Here is a 23,624-nt window from a genome sequence, read left to right on the forward strand (position 1 = left end):
ATCTATCTATCTATTATCTATCACATATCTATCTATCTATCTAGACAAAGAAAACACATCAGCACTCTATATAAGCCAAGATATATGCAAACACTGAAAACATTGAATCTAAACTGTGTTATTACTCAGTAAGATGAACTTACAAAAATTAAGGTTCTTAGCGCATAAATTGGCCAATTCATGTGTGCCCATCAACCATGGCAAGGTGATCTCCCTCTGATGGGTGCCTGTTCTACTGTAGATACCACTCTTGAGCTATCAGCCTACAGCTAAATGCAAAAGAGTGATGTATTTCAAGTGTTTATTTCTGTTAATGTTGATGATTATGGCTTACAGTCAATGAAAACCCAAAAGTCATTATCTCAGTAAATTAGAATAATTAACAAAAAACACCTGCAAAGGCTTCCGAAGCATTTAAAAAGGTCCCTTAGTCTGTATCAGTAGGCTGCACAATCATGGGGAAGACTGCTGACAGATGTCCAGAAGGTAGTCATTGGCACACTCCACAAGGAGGGTAAGCCACAAAAGGTCATTGCTAAAGAAGCTGGCTGTTCACAGAGTGCTGTATCCAAGCATATTAATGGAAAGTTGAGTGGAAGGAAAAAGTGTGGTAGAAAAAGGTGCACAAGCAACCGGGATAACCGCAGCTTTGAAAGGATTGTTAAGAAAAGGGCATTCAAAAATTTGGGGAGATTCACAAGGAGTGGACTGCTGCTGGAGTTATTGCTTCAAGAGCCACCACACACAGACGTATCCAGGACATGGGCTACAAGTGTTGCATTCCTTGTGTCAAGCCACTCATGACCAATAGGCAACGCCAGAAGCGTCTTACCTGGGTCAAGGAGAAAAAAACTGGATTGTTGCTCAGTGGTCCAAGGTGTTTTCAGATGAAAGTAAATTTTGCATTTCATTTGGAAATCAAGGTTCCAGAGTCTGGAGGAAGAGTGGAGGCCACAATCCAAGCTGCTGGAGGTCTAGTGTGAAGTTTCCACAATCAGTGATGGTTTGGGGAGCCATGTCATCTGCTGGTGTAGGTCCACCGTGTTTTATCAAGACCAAAGTCAGTGCAGCCATCTACCAGGAAATTTTAGAGCACTTCATGCTTCTCTCTGCTGATAAGCTTTTTGGAGATGGAAATTTCATTCTCCAGCAGAACTTGGCTCCTGTCCACACTGCCAAAAGTACCAATACCTGGTTTAAAAACAACGGCATCACTGTGCTTGATTGGCAGCAAACTCACCTGATCTTAACCCCATAGAGAATCTATGAGGTATTGTCAAGAGGAAGATGAGAGACACCAGACCCAACAATGCAGACGAGCTGAAGGCTGCTATCAAAGCAACCTGGGCTTCCATAACACCTCAGCAGTGCCACAGGCTGATCACCTCCATGCCACAACGCATTGATGTAGTAATTGACGCAAAAGGAGCCACAACCAAGTATTGAGTGCATTTACTGACCATACATTCCAGTAGGCCAACATTTCAGATTTTAAAATCATTTTTCACGGTGGTGTTATAAAGTATTCTAATTTACAGAGATAATGACTTTTGGGTTTTCATTGGCTGTAAGCCATAATCATCAACATTAACAGAAATAAACACTTGAAATAGATCACTCTGTTTGTAATGACTCTATATAATATATGAGTTTCACTTTTAGTATTGAAGAGCTGAAATAAATTAAGTTTTGATGATATCTTAATTTTGTGAGAAGCACATCTATCTATCTATCTATCTATCTATCTATCTATCTATCTATCTATCTATCTATCTATCTATCTATCTATCTATCTATCTACCGTTATATAAAAGCAAAGTTTTGCCTATAAAATGTACACAAGCTAAATGTTAATTTGCCTCCATGAGCTCAGAAATGATAAATACCTACCAGTGGCAAAGCTTCCATTTGAGATAAAACATTTTGTTCCCACTCAAAAAGCAAATCCTGCTCTTCCTAATTCAGCAAATATTAAAACTTCTACCCATTTTTCAATTAACAGTGAAGACATGGGCACGAATGGAAAACTCACAAACTAAAATAGTAATATATGCGGCTAATAACCAGAGCACTGAGTGCTCACTGGCCGGAAAGGAAATTTATTTCCGCATACAGTCCTGGATACTCATGAATGCACTCTAGCCATAAAAACAGAATCACTTCTAAATTACAATCAAAAACGAAATATATATCAACGTCATAGTTTATCCTAGCGGTACAGATGGTGCTATCTGGAGTAATAGGGGTCCTTTTATGGTTTCCTGCAGAGGTTTACAAATTCAACATTTTATTTGTCAATTCAGTAATATAATTCTAATATGGAAGAACGTACACAAAAGTGGATTATGTAACACATACCCGGCTCCTAGAACATTACAGAAAATAGGATTTTCCTCGTCAGTATTGATAATGGAATACCTTGTCATACCGAATTGTTGATAAAATGTAGTTGACTTGACCAAATTCGAAAAAATCCCCAACTGGCTCTGTACACTGTATAAGGGACGTACTGCAGCTTTTATGTAGTCCACAGGCAATGAATGGAGTGGGGACTGAGCAAGCAGAGCTCAATTCCTGTGTTCCAGAGTTTCATTCTTGGGATCATTGAGGTACCAGCGGTCTGACCTTCAGCAGTTCGTAAGTTATCCCCCATCTTATCTTACATATAAGAGATAACTTAGTATCTTATATATAACATTTTAAAGGGGTTGTTCGGCCTTGGGGTTCAAACCTGCAGTCACCTCACAGGGCGCATTATGCGCGCTGTCAGAATTTCCCATTGTTGGCATCGGGGGCTGGCAGGCGCATGACTGGAAATATGCAATTTGCATACATGCGTTCACGTGCAGACTAGACAACTGTATTGAGCGAGTCGAGACATGTCTAGTCTGTATGTGGAAGGAAGTATGCAAATTGCATACTTGAAATCACATGACCACCCGCACCAGTTAATCCTAACAGCGTGCACATTGCACGCTATGAGGATTCACAAGTCTGCATTCACATAGAGTGACTGTAGACTTGAACCCCAAGGCCGGACAACAACTTTAAAGACACACTTCCAATGACATTATTGCTCTTGGTGGTTACCAATTTAACAAGGTTATGGGGAATCTAATCTCTCGTCGTTTCTGGTGGTCTAAGGTAGATCGGAATGTTGTTAATTTTGTGTCTACCTTTAATTCTTCTGCATAGTCTAAGTCCCCACATACTTGTCCGTCCGTGTCTCTCCTACCTTTATTTATACCTAATAGACCATGGACTCATCTATCCTTGGACTTTATTAGTGACTTTCCGCCATCCACAAGTAAAACAGTGATTTCAGAAGTGGCAATATGTTTAGCAAGAAGGCACATTTTGTTCCTTTACTGGGTCTGCCGAATGCTAAAACATTGGCTTATGTGTTTATTAGTGAGATTGTGAAGCTTAATTGCTTCTCAGATTGAGGGATCCAGTTTGGATTTACATTTTGGAGAGCTTTTTGTTCTTGCCTAGGAGTGCATCTATCTTTTTCATCAGCATTTCATCCTCAATCGAATGGTAAGACTGAACGTATAAACCCAAACCTAGAGACCTAACTAACTGTAGGTGTTTCCTTTCTGAGAATCAGGAGGATCGGTCATCATACCTAACCTTGGCTGCGTTTGCGCTTATCAATTGCCGATATAAGTCCACTGGTAAGTCACCATTCTTGGTGCATATGGGTTTCACCCGCAGTTCTTTGCTTTCAGTAAGGAGAAGACTTCAGTGGTTCTTGGGAGGAAAATTTCTCATCGTCACTCTCGTCTGTGTGCCAAGGTGTACAGAACAACATGAAGGTGATGGGAGATAGATACAAACATATGGTAAAAAAAATGATAGAAAAAATGTATGCCAGGTCCTTACTATTGTGTGAATGACTTTGTGTGGTTGTCCACCAGGAGCATCAAGTTGAAAGTTCCATGCTGGAAACTTGGTCCCAAGTTCATTGGTCTGCATACGATTACTACCATCATTAATCCGGAGGCTTTTCATCTTGAGTTGCCACTGGCTCTTAAAATCCACATTGTTTTTCATAGGTCATTGCTTAAAAAATATATGGCATCGTCTGAACGGGTACTTTTTATTCCGCCTCCGGTCATTGTAAATGGCACTTTAGAATTTCAATTTGCTAGAATTGACGATTCTCGTCTTGTTTATCTCTCTCTACAGTATATGATGCACTGGTTATGGTCTGAAGAAGAGAACACGGGTCCCTGAATCTGAAATTAATGTCGGTACATTAGTTTGTGTTTGCAATATAGCACATCAGGATAAACCTGGTTCTGAGGGTCCTGAGGCCCCTCGTAGAAGGATGGATACTATCATGAATCTGCCACATTCTGCCAGGACCTGTGGTATATCTGAGATTAGAAGATTGGGGAGTTTAGCTGAGGACCGGTCCTCTTTAAATATTCAAGGCCATTCATGAGTTAACAGGTTTTTTGTGTGGCATGGAAAGAGTATAGAGCTACTCGTGGTTAATTGTCTGTGCTGCTTATTAGAACCACACAGTACATTATGTAAACCTGTGTCTAGCTTCCCCCATTGCGAGCAATAGAATCTTCATTCTGTTCTTGGCTGATTTGAAGAAGGTGTTCTTGAGAGTCGCTCTAATTGCTTAGAGATTGTTGTGTGTGGTTTGTTGTAAATACCTCTACCTTCCCCTTTTTGGCATTCCTTCATGTTGCTTTTTTGCCTCTTGACTGTGCTCCCATCTTCCCTTTGTAATTTATCCTGTGTGCCTGTCGTTTGATTGTGCCTTGGTTTTCCCTGTCTGTCCAGCCGATGTTACCCTTTATACTCCTGCCCTTTTCCTCCCTTGGGGAGGGTGGGAGCTGCGTAGAATTTCGTAGCAGCACAAAGAAGGACGAGAACTAGGCATCTCCACCTTCAGGAGAACCCAGGGGCTATGGATAGACTAAGGCTTCTCTAGATTAGGGACAGTATAAGGTTCCTATTCCCCGGCATTCCTATGGTTATAGCACGACAATATTAGACTGGCATGTGCAACAAAAGCAGTTTTAACTTTTTGTGGGGGATGGGGGCATGAGGGAGGTGTTTTTCTTGTGTTTTTGGCTGAAAGTACTGGCACGTTTTAAATCCTTAGTAGTGCGGTGGGCGGTCCTATTTATTGATAGTCTTGTTTGCATGACTGTGCAGAGATAGTTGTCAATAACTAAGCAAGACGGCCCATTGGACTCCTAGTCGTAGAAAATACAGGGTTTAAATAAATAATATACAAATTCTACTGAATATTTTCCTAGAAAACCATGATATATATCGATCTGTTCTGCTCTACAGGTAGGATTTGCAAGTACAGCACAATATAAAAGTTAATTTCAATTATGCGTATATAGACGATTGGGATCTTATGATGAATATATTTTGGAATAATTTAGATATTGTAACATGACATTTAAATGTGATTATTCACTTTAAAGTGCTTTTAGGGTAAAGTGGCCAATATGTACCTGTTAGTCCAAGCCTGTGCAGAACTGTACAATGTTTACTCCCATCTCGTACATCATTTAGTCTACGATTCAACAATTCTGATAGACAAAACTGCGTTCATTACTTACAGACTGGCATATTATGGGGTAACCCGTCCGATTGATTCCTCCAGCAAACACAGCAAAAGTGAGCGCAGTGTGGAAACAGAAATTAAGTAGCATATGCCATCCTTTTCTGCTGATCCGGATGGTGCTGCAGAAGAAAACAGAGACAGATTAAGTGTGGGCACATAACATGAACACAGACTTAATTATAAAAATAGTTTACACTTTGTTTGGATATAGAGGGATGACAAGCTGTGATCATAACGCCAGAAACAATGAAAGATTTAACCAGTTATTTCCCTTAAAGACGGATGTCTAACACGAGTAAAATACATAGCTCACATATGTGAGATCGATCTTACAACCCTGGGATACAAAATTAAAGGTATCTTTTGAATTCTCCCTTTTCATATACTTTACCTACCATGTAATGGCACAGAGATAAACATAGGACATCCTACTGTATGTACTGACACTGGGAAGATATTAACCATCAGCATAGGACATCCTATGTACTGACACAGAGATACTGTTAACACATATCATAAATCATAGGGAAAAACAAACATTTTAAGAAATGTATTATTAGTGTCACGGGGCTACCGCGACAGAGAGGTTCTAGAGAATCGCAGCGCTCTGGGCCTCGTTCACACACAGTGAACAGAAGCTCGTCTCCTGTGTTCTGACCTGGCTGCTTTGTGCCAGCAGTGCAGGAGTTAACCTCTTTGCTGAGAGCTGGGTCTCTCAGCTGAAGTGAATTTCTTAATCTGAGCCTCTATATAGACCCAGTCCTGACTACAGCTAGTGTCAGTGATCACTTCAGCTGCCTGGCTTGGAGAGTGTGAAGGAGCGTAGAGTTGGAGTTTGGAGGTTTATTTACAGAGATTGGTGTCTGCTGTTTTGGTTGCATATTAAACCTGTTTTCCTTCCTAGTTTTTTCCTTCTCTTCCCTTCTCTGTGTTTCCTCTGTGGTTGTGTGAGCATTTGGTGAGTTTGAGACTTTTTAGTTACCTTGTCTGTATACCCTGTTAGTTGTTGTATTTATACACAGGTGCAGTCCACCTCCCTTGGGGGGAGAGGGGGCCACTGATAGGGCCTGCACAGGAGACAGGGATACGCTGGCGGCTCAGGCCTCCTAACCATTATAGGTACCCCTGAGATAAGGGAAAGTCAGGGCCCCATTATAGTGGCAGGGACGTTAGCAGCTCTCATGATGTGGCAGCCCCAGATTGGTCCGTGGGCGATGTCTTGGCTGACTGGGCATAAGTGTTTGGGGTGGAGCTTAGCATATAAAAGGCTCTTGGCGACGCACGTGGGTGCACTAGTGTCGTTTATGTTTGGTGTGTGTGGGTGATTACTCTACCACTCTGTCTGCACGTTTGTGTGTGTGTCTTTGCCCCGAGACTGTACACGTTGGCAGGCAGGTTGCACACTTATGCGGTTTCATACACTTGGCTCAACACCTGAATCTCTAGTCTGCTACATCCTTAAGGTGCCAGTCAGGCACAGGTTCAGTAGTGTCAGGACTGGGGTAACTTGCCACTTGACTTAGCATCTGTTTCATACATGTGCGCGATTGGCACAGTTCAGTTAGAGAGCAAGCACAACCCTTATGCTGTACTTCTCGGTGAAAGCGACAGGGTATTGTATCTAGTGTCACAGAGCTCTCTCTCTTGGCTCAGCATCTGCTTCATTTGTGTGCGGTTAGCACCGTTTAGTTGCAGCTAGCCCAATCCACGTGTTATTATCCCTGTGTGTTTCAGGGTATAGCACTTTTCATACTCGTGATTTACCTCTTGGTGAAATAACTGAGCTTGGTACTCAGTGTTCCGTTCACACTAAGTGGCATTTTCTCAGTGTGTTCAAAGTAACCTTTGCTGTTGTGTTCCGTCATTATTCACCATAGCAGAAGGGTTCTTCTCCACACGGTGGACTCCGGGTTGCGATTGCACTTTATTTTTATAGTTTATTTAGTGCAATCTGCCAACCCTAACAGGGTGTACATCACAGATTTATATACTATTAAATATAGATATGTCCCTTGTAATTTGGGGTAATCAGCTGCCGGCAGACTGGCATTCACTTCCCGGAAAAGGAAGGTTCAGCAGCAATAGGATACGAGAAAAGTGTTTTTGAGCCTAAAAATGTGGGGAAATGCAAATATGACCTTGAGCGTTGGATATTATTAATGCTTCGGCTGCAGCTCTGGAGATCATATGCATTAATATTTTAACAATAGGATAATTTGTGCATTTTTTTTTGCTGTCAGCAAACTACCAGTGAGTGCGAAATCGTAAACATTCCTTTTCATGGCATCGCCTAAACCTAATACACATCTAGAGAACTATTTATATGCTTACAAGAAAAAGAGCAAATTGCTACATCTCCGTCTGACTCATGCACTGATAATCCGCTCTGTGCTATTGTTACGTTATTTGAAGGACCCTCTATTATCTGAAGACATTTTGTGACAGAGAGACATCCTTAACTCCTTAGGGGAATATAATTTCTCTAGCTATCTACCTAAATAGAAAAAAATAATGGGGGAGCAGGAGTGCAGAGCCTCCCAAGCATAAACCAATCCTCCAATATACCTACACAAATAAAGATATCACTCCCAAAATAAACAATTTGAAAAATGTAATAGCCAAATAGTAATAGTGACGGCAACGCTTAGGTCCAATTGAGACTTGAGAAAGGCCCTCAATCAGACTGAAATGTTGCCATCACTTTGGGCTACTAAATTTTTCAAATTTTCTATTTTGGGAGCATTAATTTTATATGTATCTAATATATCTATGCTATCCCATTGCCTCTCGCCATGCAGTCTATCCTTACAGATGTTTTGTTGTTATAAAGAGCTCACTGATGAAGCAAGGGTGAAACACGCGTTGGGGCACCAGGACCACATGCCAAACTAGCTTGTTAGAAGTATAAGTGCTTATCTTTCATTTTTAGAACATTTGTTTTGCCACCAAGGCTCTAATTTGACTGATATAGGCCAGAAATGTTTATATACTACTAGATGGTGGCCCAATTCTAACGCATCGGGTATTCTAGAATATGTATTTATGTATGTATATAGCAGCCACATAGTATATAGCACAGGCCACATAGTATATAGGAACCATGTAGTATATAGCAGATAAATACTACGTGGCCTGTGTTATATACTATGTGGCTGCTATATACATACATATTGTAGAATACCCGATGCGTTAATACAGGCAACGCAATATATAACAGTGGCCACGTAGTATATAACACAGCCACGTAGTATATAACACAGCCCATGCAGTATATAGCAGCCACGCAGTATATAATACAGGCGATGTAGTATATAACACAGGCCACGTAGTATATAACACTGGCCATGTAATATATAGCACAGCCCACACAGTATATAGCAGCCACGTAGTATATAACACTGCCCACGCAGTATATAGCAGCCACGTAGTATATAACACTGCCCATGCAGTATATAGCAGCCACATAGTATATAACACTGCCCACGCAGTATATAACAATGACCACGTAATATATAGCACAGCCCACACAGTACATAACACTGCCTATGTAGTATATAGCAGCCACACGGTATCTAACACAGCCCACGTAGTATACAGCAGTGTGGGCACCATATCCCTGTTAAAAAAATAATTAAAATAAAAAATAGTTATATACTCACCCCATGGGATCCAGCGAAGCTCCGGCGATACGCGCGCGGCTGCCGCCATCTTCCGTTCGCAGGATGCATTGCGAAATTACCCAGATGACTTAGCAGTCTCGTGAGACCGCTAAGTCTTCTGGGTAATTTCACAATGCATCGCCGGGAACGGAAGATAGCGGCAGGCGCGAGCGCATCGTCGTACGACGGAGGGTGAGAATAGCAGGTTTTTTGCTTTTTTATTATTTTTAACAGATCTTTTTACTATTGATGCCGTATAGGCAAAAAGTTGCGGACACACAGGGTTAAAAGCAGCGGTTACGGAGTGCGTTACCCGCGGCATAACACCAGCATTAACCCTGTGTGGGCGGTGACTGGAGGGGAGTATGCGGGCACCGGGCACTGACTGCAGGGAGTAAGAAGCGGCCATTTTCTTCCGGACTGTGCCCATCGCTAATTGGTCGTGGCTGTTTTGCTGTGACCAATCAGCGACTTGGATTTCCATGACAGACAGAGGCCGCGACCAATGAATATCCGTGACAGAAGGACAGACAGACAGAAAGACTGAAGTGACCTTAGACAATTATATAGTAGATTTGGAGTTAAGGGTAAACAATACAGCTCGGGTGTGTATAAATTGATATCATATTTATTCATATTTATTATATTTCATGTGGTCCTCCATTGGGTTACTCTGTTATTGTATGTATTTGATCTTTTAATCTTATGAGTTAAATAAACATTGTATAAGAGACGATATGCACCTATTTGGTGGTATTCTCAGTTTATAGGTGTGCCTTCAGTCACAAAAATTATTTTTCTGATATTATTTTTCATGTGTTGGTGGTCACTACTAATTGTACCTAGAATTTACACATCTATTGTCTATCTACGTTGCTGAGCAATAAGGATAACAACGTTTTGAACTTTTGACTTTCAGGCTCCATATCTCACCATCCACTACAAGCTTTGATCATGAGACTATCATCATTTTAAAGACAATCATCTTCGCTATCTCATACATAAATTTGACTTTCAATTATTTAGCATATAATTAGTTATGCAGATTCTTGTCGTGTCACTGCATTGTTATTGTTCTACTCTTGGTGGTGGAAAAAAAAAATTTCTTCCTAAATACAACAAAATACAACCTGTTCTCACATTCTCTAAGAGCTCAGTGTGTTATTAGGCTGGCTCCCAAACGAAAGGTCATTGGTTCGAATCAAGAATAAGCCACGAAGATTATTTCCCAAGAGAAGAGAAACAGCAGCATGCAGCTCATCAACAGCAGTCTCTCGGCCAAGAAAATTGCCAAACTGCATCATGTGAGTGCCATGACAGTTGGAAGAAGACAAAATTAAGTCCATCCATCCATTCAGAAGCCAAGAGTTGGACGTCCAGGCAAAATATCGTAGTCAACAAGTCAGCTCCTCACAAGATCTATCCACGACAATGGAGGTGGCTTGTATGCTTCATAATAGAGAGAACAAAGGCATCCATGCAAGCACCGTGCGAAGTATGCTATACAAGTCTGGAATCGTTGCCTGAAAAAGGTGAAGAAGCCTCATTTTCCTTATCATCATAGGAAGCATTGGCTCGAAATTGCAAAAAAGTAATAAAAGTGGACAGTAGAAGACTGTTAACGGCTGATTTGGAGAGATGAGATGACATAGTTACATAGTTATTAAGGTTGAAGGAAGACTATATGTCCATCTAGTTCAACCCATAGCCTAACCTAACATGCCCTAACATGTTGATCCAGAGGAAGGCAAAAAAAAACCATGTGGCAAAGAGTAAGCTCCACATTGGGGAAAAAAATTCCTTCTCGACTCCACATACGGCAATCAGACTAGTTCCCTGGATCAACGCCCTATCAAGGAATCTAGTGTATATACCCTGTAACATTATACTTTTCCAGAAAGGTATCCAGTCCCCTCTTAAATTTAAGTAATGAATCACTCATTACAACATCATACGGCAGAGAGTTCCATAGTCTCACTGCTCTTACAGTAAAGAATCCGCGTCTGTTATTATGCTTAAACCTTCTTTCCTCCAGACGTAGAGGATGCCCCCTTGTCCCTGTTTCAGGTCTATGATTAAAAAGATCATCAGAAAGGTCTTTGTACTGTCCCCTCATATATTTATACATTAAAATAAGATCACCCCTTAGTCTTCGTTTTTCCAAACTAAATAGCCCCAAGTGTAATAACCTATCTTGGTATTGCAGACCCCCCAGTCCTCTAATAACCTTGGTCGCTCTTCTCTGCACCCGCTCCAGTTCAGCTATGTCTTTCTTATACACCGGAGACCAGAACTGTGCACAGTATTCTAAGTGTGGTCGAAGAAGTGACTTGTATAGAGGTAAAATTATGTTCTCCTCATGAGCATCTATGCCTCTTTTAATGCATCCCATTATTTTATTTGCCTTAGTAGCAGCTGCCTGACACTGGCCACTGAATTTAAGTTTGTCATCCACCCATACACCCAGGTCTTTTTCATTGACGATTTTGCCCAGAGTTTTAGAATTAAGCACATAATTATACATCTTATTACTTCTACCCAAGTGCATGACCTTACATTTATCCCCATTAAAGCTCATTTGCCATTTATCAGCCCAAGCTTCTAGTTTACATATATCATCCTGTAATATAAAATTGTCCTCCTCTATATTGATTACCCTGCAGAGTTTAGTGTCATCTGCAAATATTGCAATTCTACTCTGAATGCCCCCTACAAGGTCATTAATAAATATGTTAAAAAGTAGAGGGCCCAATACTGACCCCTGTGGTACCCCACTGCTAACCGCTACCCAGTCCGAGTGTGCTCCATTAATAACCACCCTTTGTTTCCTATCCCTGAGCCAGCTCTCAACCCACTTGCACATATTTTCCCCTATCCCCATTATTCTCATTTTATGTATCAACCTTTTGTGTGGCACCGTATCAAAAGCTTTTGAAAAGTCCATATACACTACATCCACTGGGTTCCCTTGGTCCAATCCGGAACTTACCTCTTCATAGAAACTGATCAAATTAGTCTGACATGAACGGTCCCTAGTAAACCCGTGCTGATACTGGGTCATGAGGTTATTCCTCTTCAGATACTCCAGTATAGCATCCCTTAGAATGCCCTCCAGGATTTTACCCACAGTAGAGGTTAAGCTTACTGGCCTATAATTTCCGAGTTCAGATTTTGTCCCCTTTTTGAATAGTGGCACCACATTTGCTATACGCCAGTCCTGCGGCACAGACCCTGTTATTATGGAGTCTTTAAAGATTAAAAATAATGGTCTATCAATGACTGTACTTAATTCCTGCAGTACTCGAGGGTGTATCCCATCCGGGCCCGGAGATTTGTCAATTTTAGTGATTTTTAGACGCCGCCGCACTTCCTGCTGGGTTAAGCAGGTGACATTTAATTGGGAATTTTTATCACTAGTCATTTTGTCTGCCATGGGATTTTCTTGTGTAAATACTGATGAAAAAAAGTCATTTAGCATATTGGCTTTTTCCTCATCCTCATCCACCATTTCACCCAGACTATTTTTAAGGGGGCCAACACTATCATTTTTTAGTTTCTTACTATTTATGTAGTTAAAGAATATTTTAGGATTATGACAGTCAATAAGCTATGCTCTCATGGGTGCAAATGAGAAAACAAGTTCAGTGGAGGGAGCCGGATGATCACAGCATCACAGCGGCATTTTTCAGGCTTCCACATGGCAGTCGAGTCTGCCATGTCAGATCTCCATTGAAACCTAGCCTGTGGCTATGCTTCATAAGAGATCGACAGATTTACAATAGACTACAATGCTATATTATTGCATAAGCGATCAATTGATAGCAGCACAAAGTCCTCTAAGGAAACTATTTATTAAAACAAGTTAAAATCATAAATATATATATATATATATTATTTCTCTTGTCCTCAAAGAAAACTGTTAAAAAAAATGACATAGTTGATATCGCTAATAAAATATGAAAATATTTCTCATACTGTAAACACAAAAAAAATTGAAACCCCAGAGTTGAAGTTTTTCAGTTGTCGCATTTTCCTCCAAAAATGCAGTAAACAATAATAAAAATGTTGTATGTACTGGCCCAAATTAGACATCAGAAGTCTGAGGAATCACGTTACCAGGTAATTTTTTTTTACTCTCACAATGAATGCATTAAAAACTAAAAACAATTCACCACTCTAGGGAATTTTTCTCACATTTTTCCATACATTATATGTAAAATAAATTATGTTCTTTAAAAATGAAAATTGCTGTGCATAAAATTACATAACTTTGTTGCTTCTTGGAAGAATGGAAGAAAAAAAAAATATATAAAGAGCAAAGGCTAAAATCACCCTGATAAAGCAGCACCAATAGCTCTTATTTGAGTGCTGGCCTCTAGGTTTGTAACCAAAAACCTTCAGAACATCTAACCATAAAATTGGCAGCACTTCACGTGTCTCAGATTCACTACTATTGAGATATTCCCTCTGTTCCTAAGTTCGGCTGCTCCACTTCCGGTCTTGTGTTTAATGGTTTTATTTACTCCTAATTATTCTGGTCTTTACCAAGAAGCACAGCTGCTCCCGGGATCCTCTGGGGTGTGTCTTTAGGCTGTTCTACATTATTACATTGTAGGCACCGCCCCCTTGGGGTAAAGACCATCAAAGTTTGCATTATATAAAAAGGCTCACATTTCTGGAGGATTAAAAAATGTAAATAGCATATTAAAGGGAGCAATGGGAATAAAATAAGAGCCAAAGCTGGTCACTTTTGACCTGGTTATTGGTCCTCTTTAAGCTCATTTAAAGGGATAATTCCTCACTGTCTGTTCATGAGTGCACTGCTCATCAGCCAGCAAAACTTCTTGATTGATGGGGAACAGGGGCTTGATTGACAGATCAGACCAGTGGCATTGTTGCAATGATGCCCTGTACTGTGTGTTATCCTATTCTGTTATGTGAGCCAGGTTTGCTTCTACAACATCACAGGTGCACATTAGTACTGAAGATGGCTAGGATCCTCAAATAAGGGACTCTGACCAGCAGTGCTTGCAAGCCCTATTGGAAATATAATAGGTTTCAAGCACTTTCAAGGGAGCCACAATCACACCTCACCTATAGTACTTGTCCCCTTATGGGTTCTTGGGCAAGAGTTATTATTATATTTACATCTCTCTATACCTTAGATAACATTTGGACCAAATGGTTCTGAGCGCAGAACTGCTGATGTCTGCCGGACAGCTTAACATCAGGATGAATATTCCAGCAAACTTTAATTCCCGCAACCTATAAAGGCCAAATCACATTCTCATCTGAGTTCTAGCAGTTTCTAGATTTTTCATTTAATTTAAGCATTTAACTGATGCACAGAAAAACTGGATGATTATTATTATTTTCCGTTTCTCCCAGCTGAAACTCTTCTCCCCAGTTCTTATCATATGTACTCTAGCTAGTGATTTAAGGATTTTAAGTTGGGGGATTTATGTAACACTAATGTGAGCAATGCACATATTGTAATGAGATTTTTAAATGGTTCCTCCAAGGGTCAACACTTTTCTGCTACAGTCGGCATAAAAAATTCTATTCATCGATAAGAGGAAAAGTGGAAACAGAACTAAAGCAAAGTTACCTTTATAATGTAAAGAGGGAGAAGTGACTATTCATACAGAGCGAAACGTCTCCAATTGACCAGCTCATGGAGAAGACCACCTTGATTTAAGCTACTTATTTGTAACAGATATACAATTCCTTACACAACTATATACAGCCTGCACTGACACCGCTGCTGCCTCATCACTATCGAAGCTACCGCCTCACCAACACCGGAGCCACCGCCTCACCAACACCGGAGCTACCGCCTCACCAACACCGGAGCTCCTGCAACCCTCAACCTACTGTCTCCTTCCCCATAATCCTGTGGAATGTAAGCCCGCAAGGGCAGGGTCCTCGCCCCTCTGTATCAGGCCGTCATTGTTAGTTTGTTTACTGTATGTGATATTTGTAACTTGTATGTAACCCCTTCTCATGTACAGCACCATGGAATCAATGGTGCTATATAAATAAATAATAATAATAATAATAATATATATATATATATATATACAGTGGGGCAAAAAAGTATTTAGTCAGTCAGCAATAGTGCAAGTTCCACCACTTAAAAAGATGAGAGGCGTCTGTAATTTACATCATAGGTAGACCTCAACTATGGGAGACAAACTGAGAAAAAAAAATCCAGAAAATCACATTGTCTGTTTTTTTAACATTTTATTTGCATATTATGGTGGAAAATAAGTATTTGGTCAGAAACAAACAATCAAGATTTCTGGCTCTCACAGACCTGTAACTTCTTCTTTAAGAGTCTCCTCTTTCCTCCACTCATTACCTGTAGTAATGGCACCTGTTTAAACTTGTTATCAGTATAAAAAGACACCTGTGCACACCCTCAAACAGTCTGACTCCAAACTCCACTATGGTGAAGACCAAAGAGCTGTCAAAGGACACCAGAAACAAAATTGTAGCCCTGCACCAGGCTGGGAAGACTGAATCTGCATTAGCCAACCAGCTTGGAGTGAAGAAATCAACAGTGGGAGCAATAATTAGAAAATGGAAGACATACAAGACCACTGATAATCTCTCTCGATCTGGGGCTCCATGCAAAATCCCACCCGTGGGGTCAGAATGATCACAAGAACGGTGAGCAAAAATCCCAGAACCACGCGGGGGGACCTAGTGAATGAACTGCAGAGAGCTGGGACCAATGTAACAAGGCCTACCATAAGTAACACACTACGCCACCATGGACTCAGATCCTGCAGTGCCAGACGTGTCCCACTGCTTAAGCCAGTACATGTCCGGGCCCATCTGAAGTTTGCTAGAGAGCATTTGGATGATCCAGAGGAGTTTTGGGAGAATGTCGTATGGTCTGATGAAACCAAACTGGAACTGTTTGGTAAAAACACAACTTGTCGTGTTTGGAGGAAAAAGAATACTGAGTTGAATCCATCAAACACCATACCTACTGTAAAGCATGGTGGTGGAAACATCATCCTTTGGGGCTGTTTCTCTGCAAAGGGGCCAGGACGACTGATCCGGGTACATGAAAAAATGAATGAGGCCATGTATCGTGAGATTTTGAGTGCAAACCTCCTTCCATCAGCAAGGGCATTGAAGATGAAACGTGGCTGGGTCTTTCAACATGACAATGATCCAAAGCACACCGCCAGGGCAACGAAGGAGTGGCTTCGTAAGAAGCATTTCAAGGTCCTGGAGTGGCCTAGCCAGTCTCCAGATCTCAACCCTATAGAAAACCTTTGGAGGGAGTTGAAAGTCCTTGTTGCCAAGCGAAAAGCCAAAAACATCACTGCTCTAGAGGAGATCTGCATGGAGGAATGGGCCAACATACCAACAACAGTGTGTGGCAACCTTGTGAAGACTTACAGAAAACGTTTAACCTCTGTCATTGCCAACAAAGGATATATTACAAAGTATTGAGATGAAATTTTGTTTCTGACCAAATACTTATTTTCCACCATAATATGCAAATAAAATGATAAAAAAACAGAAAATGTGATTTTCTGGATTTTTTTTTCTCAGTTTGTCTCCCATAGTTGAGGTCTACCTATGATGCAAATTACAGACGCCTCTCATCTTTTTAAGTGGTGGAACTTGCACTATTGCTGACTGACTAAATACTTTTTTGCCCCACTGTATATATATATATATATACAGTACAGACCAAAAGTTTGGACACACCTTCTCATTTAAAGATTTTTCTGTATTTTCAGGACTATGAAAATTGTACATTCACACTGAAGGCATCAAAACTATGAATTAACACACGTGGAATTATATACTTAACAAAAAAGTGTGAAACAACTGAAATTATGTCTTATATTCTAGGTTCTTCAAAGTAGCCACCTTTTGCTTTGATGACTGCTTTGCACACTCTTGGCATTCTCTTGATGAGCTTCAAGAGTTAGTCACCGGGAATGGTTTTCACTTCACAGGTGTGCACTGTCAGGTTTAATAAGTGGGATTTCTTGCCTTATAAATGGGGTTGGGACCATCAGTTGTGTTGTGCAGAAGTCTGGTGGATACACAGCTGATAGTCCTACTGAATAGACTGTTAGAATTTGTATTATGGCAAGAAAAAAGCAGCTAAGTAAAGAAAAATGAGTGGCCCACATTACTTTAAGAAATGAAGGTCAGTCAGTCTGAAAAATTGGGAAAACATTGAAAGTGTCCCCGAGGGCAGTGGCAAAAACCAACAAGCGCTACAAAGAAACTGGCTCACATGAGGACCACCCCAGGAAAGGAAGACCAAGAGTCACCTCTGCTTCTGATGATAAGATTATCTGAGTCACCAGCCTCAGAAATCGCAGGTTAACAGCAGCTCAGATTAGAGACCAGGTCAATGCCACACAGAGTTCTAGCAGCAGACATCTCTACAACAACTGTTAAGAGGAGACTTTGTGCAGCAGGCCTTCATAGTAAAATAGCTGCTAGGAAACCACTGCTAAGGACAGGCAACAAGCAGAAGAGACTTGTTTGGGCTAAAGAACACAAGGAAAGGACATTAGACCACTGGTAATCTGTGCTTTGGTCTGATGAGTCCAAATTTGAGATCTTTGGTTCCAACCACCATGTCTTTGTGCGATGCAGAAAAGGTGAACGGATGGACTCTACATGCCTGGTTCCCACCGTGAAGGAGGAAGTGTGATGGTGTGGGGGTGCTTTGCTGGTGACAGCTGGTGAAGCTTGTGGAAAGATATCCCAAATGTTTCACCCAAGTCATTCAGTTTAAGGTCAATGGTACCAAATATCAATGAAATGTATGTAAACTTTTGACTTTGTGATAAGCAATAAAAATGCCTTAAAACATTCACTGTCTCATTATTCTAGCATTTCACAAAATTAATTATTATAGTAATCCTAATTGACCTAAAATGGGAAAGATGTATTTTAATTTCATGTCAGATATTGAGAAAACCATTCAGATGTGTCTTTTACATAGTGTATGTAAACTTCTGCTTTCAACTGTATATGTATGTATATATATAGTACAGACCAAAAGTTTGGACACACCTTCTCATTTAAAGATTTTTCTGTATTTTCATGACTATGAAAATTGTACATTCACAATGAAGGCATCAAAACTATGAATTAACACATGTGGAATTATATACTTAACAAAAAGTGTGAAACAACTGAACTTATGTCTTATATTCTAGGTTCTTCAAAGTAGCCACATTTTGCTTTGATGACTGCTTTGCACACTCTTGGCATTCTTTTGATGAGCTTCAAGAGGTAGTCACCGGGAATGGTCTTCCAACAATCTTGATGGAGTTCTCAGAAATGCTTAGCACTTGTTGGCCCTTTTGCCTTTACTCTGCGGTCCAGCTCACCCCAAACCATCTCGATTGGGTTCAGGTTTGGTGACTGTGGAGGCCAGGTCATCTGGCGTAGCACCCCATCACTCTCCTTCTTGGTCAAATAGCCCTTACACAGCCTGGAGGTGTGTTTGGGATCATTGTCCTGTTGAAAAATAAATGATGGTCCAACTAAACGCAAACTGGATGGAATAGCATGCCGCTGCAAGAAGCTGTGGTAGCCATGCTGGTTCAGTATGCTTTAAATTTTGAATAAATCCCAAACAGTGTAAAAACCAAGCACCCCCACACCATCACACCTCCTCCTCCATGCTTCACGGTGGGAACCAGGCATGTAGAGTCCATCCGTTCACCTTTTCTGCGTCGCACAAAGACACGGTGATTGCAACCAAAGATCTCAAATTTGGACTCATCAGACCAAAGCATAGATTTCCACTGGTCTAATGTCCATTCCTTGTGTTCTTTAGCCCAAACAAGTCTCTTCTGCTTGTTGCCTGTCCTTAGCAGTGGTTTCCTAGCAGCTATTTTACCATGAAGGCCTGCAGCACAATGTCTCCTCTTAACAGTTGTTGTAGAGATGTGTCTGCTGCTAGAACTCTGTGTGGCATTGACCTGGTCTCTAATCTGAGCTGCTGTTAACCTGCGATTTCTGAGGCTGGTGACTCGGATAAACTTATCCTCAGAAGCAGAGGTGACTCTTGGTCTTCCTTTCCTGGGCAGGTCCTCATGTGAGCCAGTTTCTTTGTAGCGCTTGATGGTTTTTGCCACTGCACTTGGGGACACTTTCAAAGTTTTCCCAATTTTTCGGACTGACTGACCTTCATTTCTTAAAGTAATGATGGCCACTCGTTTTTCTTTACTTACCTGCTTTTTTCTTGCCATAATACAAATTCTAACAGTCTATTCAGTAGAACTATCAGCTGTGCATCCACCAGACTTCTGCACAACACAACTGATGGTCCCAACACAATTTATAAGATAAGAAATCCCACTTATTAAAGGGCACACATGTGAAGTGAAAACCATTCCTGGTGACTACCTCTTGAAGCTCATCAAGAGAATGCCAAGAGTGTGCAAAGCAGTCATCAAAGCAAAGGGAGGCTACTTTGAAGAACCTAGAATATAAGACATAATTTCAGTTGTTTCATACTTTTTTGTTAAGTTTATGATTCCACATGTGTTAATTCATAGTTTTGATGCCTTCAGTGTGAATGTACAATTGTCATAGTCATGAAAATGCAGAAAAGTCTTTAAATGGGAAGGTATGTCCAAACTTTTGGTCTGTACCGTATATATATATATATATATATATATATATATATATATATATATATATATATACAGTGCCTTGCGAAAGTATTTGGCTCCCTGGAACTTTTTAACCTTTTCCCACATATCATGCTTCAAACATAAAGATACGGAATGTTAATTTTTGGTGAAGAATCAACAACAAGTGGAACACAATTGTGAAGTTAAACAAAATTTATTGGTTATTTTAATTTTTTGTGGAAATTCAAAAACTGAAAAGTGGGGCGTGCAATATTATTCAGCCCCTTTACTTTCAGTGCAGCAAACTCACTCCAGAAGTTCATTGTGGATCTCTGAATGATCCAATGTTGTCCTAAATGCTTAATTATGATAAATAGAATCCATCTGTGTGTAATCAAGTCTCCGTATAAATGCACCTGCTCTGTGATAGTCTCAAGGTTCTGTTTGAAGCACAGAGAGCATCATGAAGACAAAGGAACACAACATGCAGGTCCGTGATACTGTTGTGGAGAAGTTTAAAGCTGGATTTGGATACAAAATGATTTCCAAAACTTTAAACATCCCAAGGAGCACTATGCAAGCGATCATATTGAAATGGAAGGAATATCCTACCACTGCATATCTACCAAGACCCAGCCGTCCCTCTAATCTTTCATCTCAAACAACTAGAAGACTGATCAGAGATGCAGCCAAGAGGCCCATGATCACTCTGGATGAACTGCAGAGATTTACAGCTGAGGTGGGACAGTCTGTCCATAGGACAACAATCAGTCACTGCACAAATCTGGCATTTATGGAAGAGCGGCAAGAAGAAAGCCATTTCTCAAAGATATCCATAAAAAGTGTTGTTTAAACTCTGCAACAAGCCACCTGGGAGACACACCAAACATGTGGAAGAAGGTGCTCTGGTCAGATGAAACCAAAATTGAACTTTTTGGCAACAATGCCAAATTATATGTTTGACATAAAGGCAACACAGCTCATCACCCTGAACACACCATCCCCACTGTCAAGCATGATGGTGGTGGCAGCATCATGGTTTGGGCCTGCTTTTCTTCAGCAGGGACAGGGAAGATGGTTAAAATTGATGGGAAGATGGATGGAGCAAAATACAGGACCATTCTTGAAGAAAACCTGTTGGAGTCTGCAAAAGACCTGAGACTGGAACGGAGATTTGTCTTCCAACAAGACACTGATCCCAAACATAAAGCAAAATCTATAATGGAATGGTTCACAAATAAACATATCCAGGTGTTAGAATGGCCAAGTCAGAGTCCAGACCTCAATCCAATCGAGAATCTGCGGAAAGAGCTGAAAACTGCTGTTCACAAACGATCTCAATCAAACCTCACTGAGCTCGAGCTGTTTGCCAAGGAAGAATGGGCAAGAATGTCTCGATGTACAAAACTGATAGAGACATAGCCCAAGTGACTTTCAGCTGTAATCGCAGCAAAAGGCGGTGCAACAAAGTTAAAAGTTATAAAGTTAAAGGGGCCGAATAATATTGCACGCCCCACTTTTCAGTTTTTGAATTTCCACAAAAATGTAAAATAAATTTCGTTCAACTTTACAATTGTGTTCCACTTGTTGTTGATTCTTCACCAAAAATTTACATTTGGTATCTTTATGTTTCATGCATGATATGTGGGAAAAGGTTGAAAAATTCCAGGGAGCCGAATACTTTCACAAGGCACTGTATATATACTCCAATGTTTCATGGAGCGGCGTAGAGGTCACCTCGTTCTGGCTCTCATAGACTGGCATTGAGAGCTTATGACATAGCATCTGACTTCTGAACCGTCAGAAACTACTGTCACAAGTCGGCACCGCGGGACCAGAACGGTGCCAAAAATGGTGAAGACGCTGGAGGGTGAGTATATACCGGGTGCAAGGGACTTACACTTTGGTGCCACTCTAGCGTTGTTAAAAGAAGTTGGAGTGGTGCTTTAAATTGTAGTTTGGGCAGTTAATCTTAAAGGGGTTGCCCACTCTCCAGAACAATTGATTTTACTTAACTGTATTTAGGACTAAAAATAATTTTTGTAATTGGATTCCATTAAATTGTTCTCATCATTTGCCTTCTTCAGCCTCTGTGTTGAACTGTCTAATGCTGGCTGCAAAATGAGCTAATTGAGAATCCCATCCTAAAAGTTTGATGGTGAGTACGTAATTCTTTTATTTCTCTTTTTCAGAGCTCCTCTCGGCTGATTCATGTCGAAAGATCACATCAAAGTGCAGAAAACAAAGTCTGTAAAAGCCAAACTGTGCTACATTTTCATTGATTCCCAACTGCAAAAATGTCCCCAAAGGTGAACAATGTCTTTTATTAAGTTTTCCTGTGTATGTACAGTTGGGTCCAGAAGATGAAAAATTTCACCTTTGGTTCCCAGGACAATAGAATTTAAACAAAGCCATGAAGATGTGATTGGAGGGTAGACTTTTATCTTTTAAGAAGTACTGCAATAAAAAAATATATATATCATGCACGGCATATATGATATTTGTTGAATTTGGCTCTAATAACAGCGAATGGAGCAAGCTCCAATTTTAGAGGAGGGAACCTGTCCAGTGTCTGCTCTGTGCTCCCATCGTCCCCTCATGATATGACTGCAGGGTGGTGATAGGTTGTTATGGCATCCAGAGGGTCGGCAGAAGACCCCCATTCCTGCCATGTTGGTGCTGCTGTGAAGCTCATCCATACGCTTCATAGAAGATCATGATTAGGAGTTGCAATACTCTGAAGCCCAGCACATGGCTGAGCTTCACAGCAGACCCAATACTATGGTATTGCAATACATAGAACAAACGTTCAATTGTTTGGTGTTTCAAGTCCCCTATAGGGACTAAAAAAGTATTGAAAAGTAAATAAAACAAATTAAAAACATAAAAATTTAGATCACATTAAAACAAAAACATTTAGATTTTTTAATAAAAATCTTAAAAATAAAATAAAAAGATTAAAAAAGCATATTTGATATTGCAGCATTAGTAATAGTTAAAGTTGCTGTTTTTTTATCCCATTGCATCTCACAAAAACTAATCAATATTATGTAAATCCCAAAAGGACACTGTAAAATGACAACTTGACACTCAAAAAGCATGTCCTCACATAGCGCAATCGACACACAAATATAAAAATTACGGTTCTCGGAAAATGGTGACTCAAAAACAATTTATGTTTACAAATTGACTTTTACTTTGGGAGCCTCAAATTTTCTATTCACACCTCTGAATGTAACCATTATGTGATCATCTCCCATGGTGTACCACGCTAAGTAATGAGATAAGTTTAATCGTTCTTGCATTCTGGACAAATATTTCTCTGCTGCCAAAGAATCCCGATGTATTCTGAATCACCTGGGCACTACATGACAGCACATGGTATAACATGGTAAAATGATGGTATGCATCTAAATGAAACTCAGTACTTTTACTTTACATAATGGTCTGCAACTATTTAAAAAAAAAAAAAGAAAAATCAAGATAATTTGGTTTTTAGGGGCAATCAGGCGACATACATATTCTAATGTAGTCAGATGTTAGAAGTCAGGCTGTCTGATTTTAAATCAGTGCAGAAAAAAAACAAGCCGTTAATCAAACTGCAAATCACACTTTAATGGACGACCTAGCTACTCTACAGACTTGCTTTTCGGGACAGATTGTGTTCATCATCATGTCTGGAGTTTTAATTTCTCACTTGCAATTTAAATTCAGCCCAAGCCA

General features: G+C 40.4%; 1 protein-coding gene across 2 annotated transcripts in view; it reads right to left on the reverse strand.

The window, feature by feature from the left end:
- The window catches only part of ADGRA1 (adhesion G protein-coupled receptor A1), an 873,399-nt gene that overhangs the window by 134,844 nt on the left and 714,931 nt on the right, over window positions 1–23,624 (reverse strand). For both annotated transcript variants that reach the window (XM_069753826.1, XM_069753828.1), the window contains one exon: window positions 5,601–5,724. In XM_069753826.1, the coding sequence (XP_069609927.1) occupies window positions 5,601–5,724 (124 nt within the window). The remainder of the gene's footprint in view (window positions 1–5,600; window positions 5,725–23,624) is intronic.

Source organism: Ranitomeya imitator, chromosome 2, assembly GCF_032444005.1.
Source record: "Ranitomeya imitator isolate aRanImi1 chromosome 2, aRanImi1.pri, whole genome shotgun sequence".
NCBI classification, from domain to species: domain Eukaryota; kingdom Metazoa; phylum Chordata; class Amphibia; order Anura; family Dendrobatidae; genus Ranitomeya; species Ranitomeya imitator.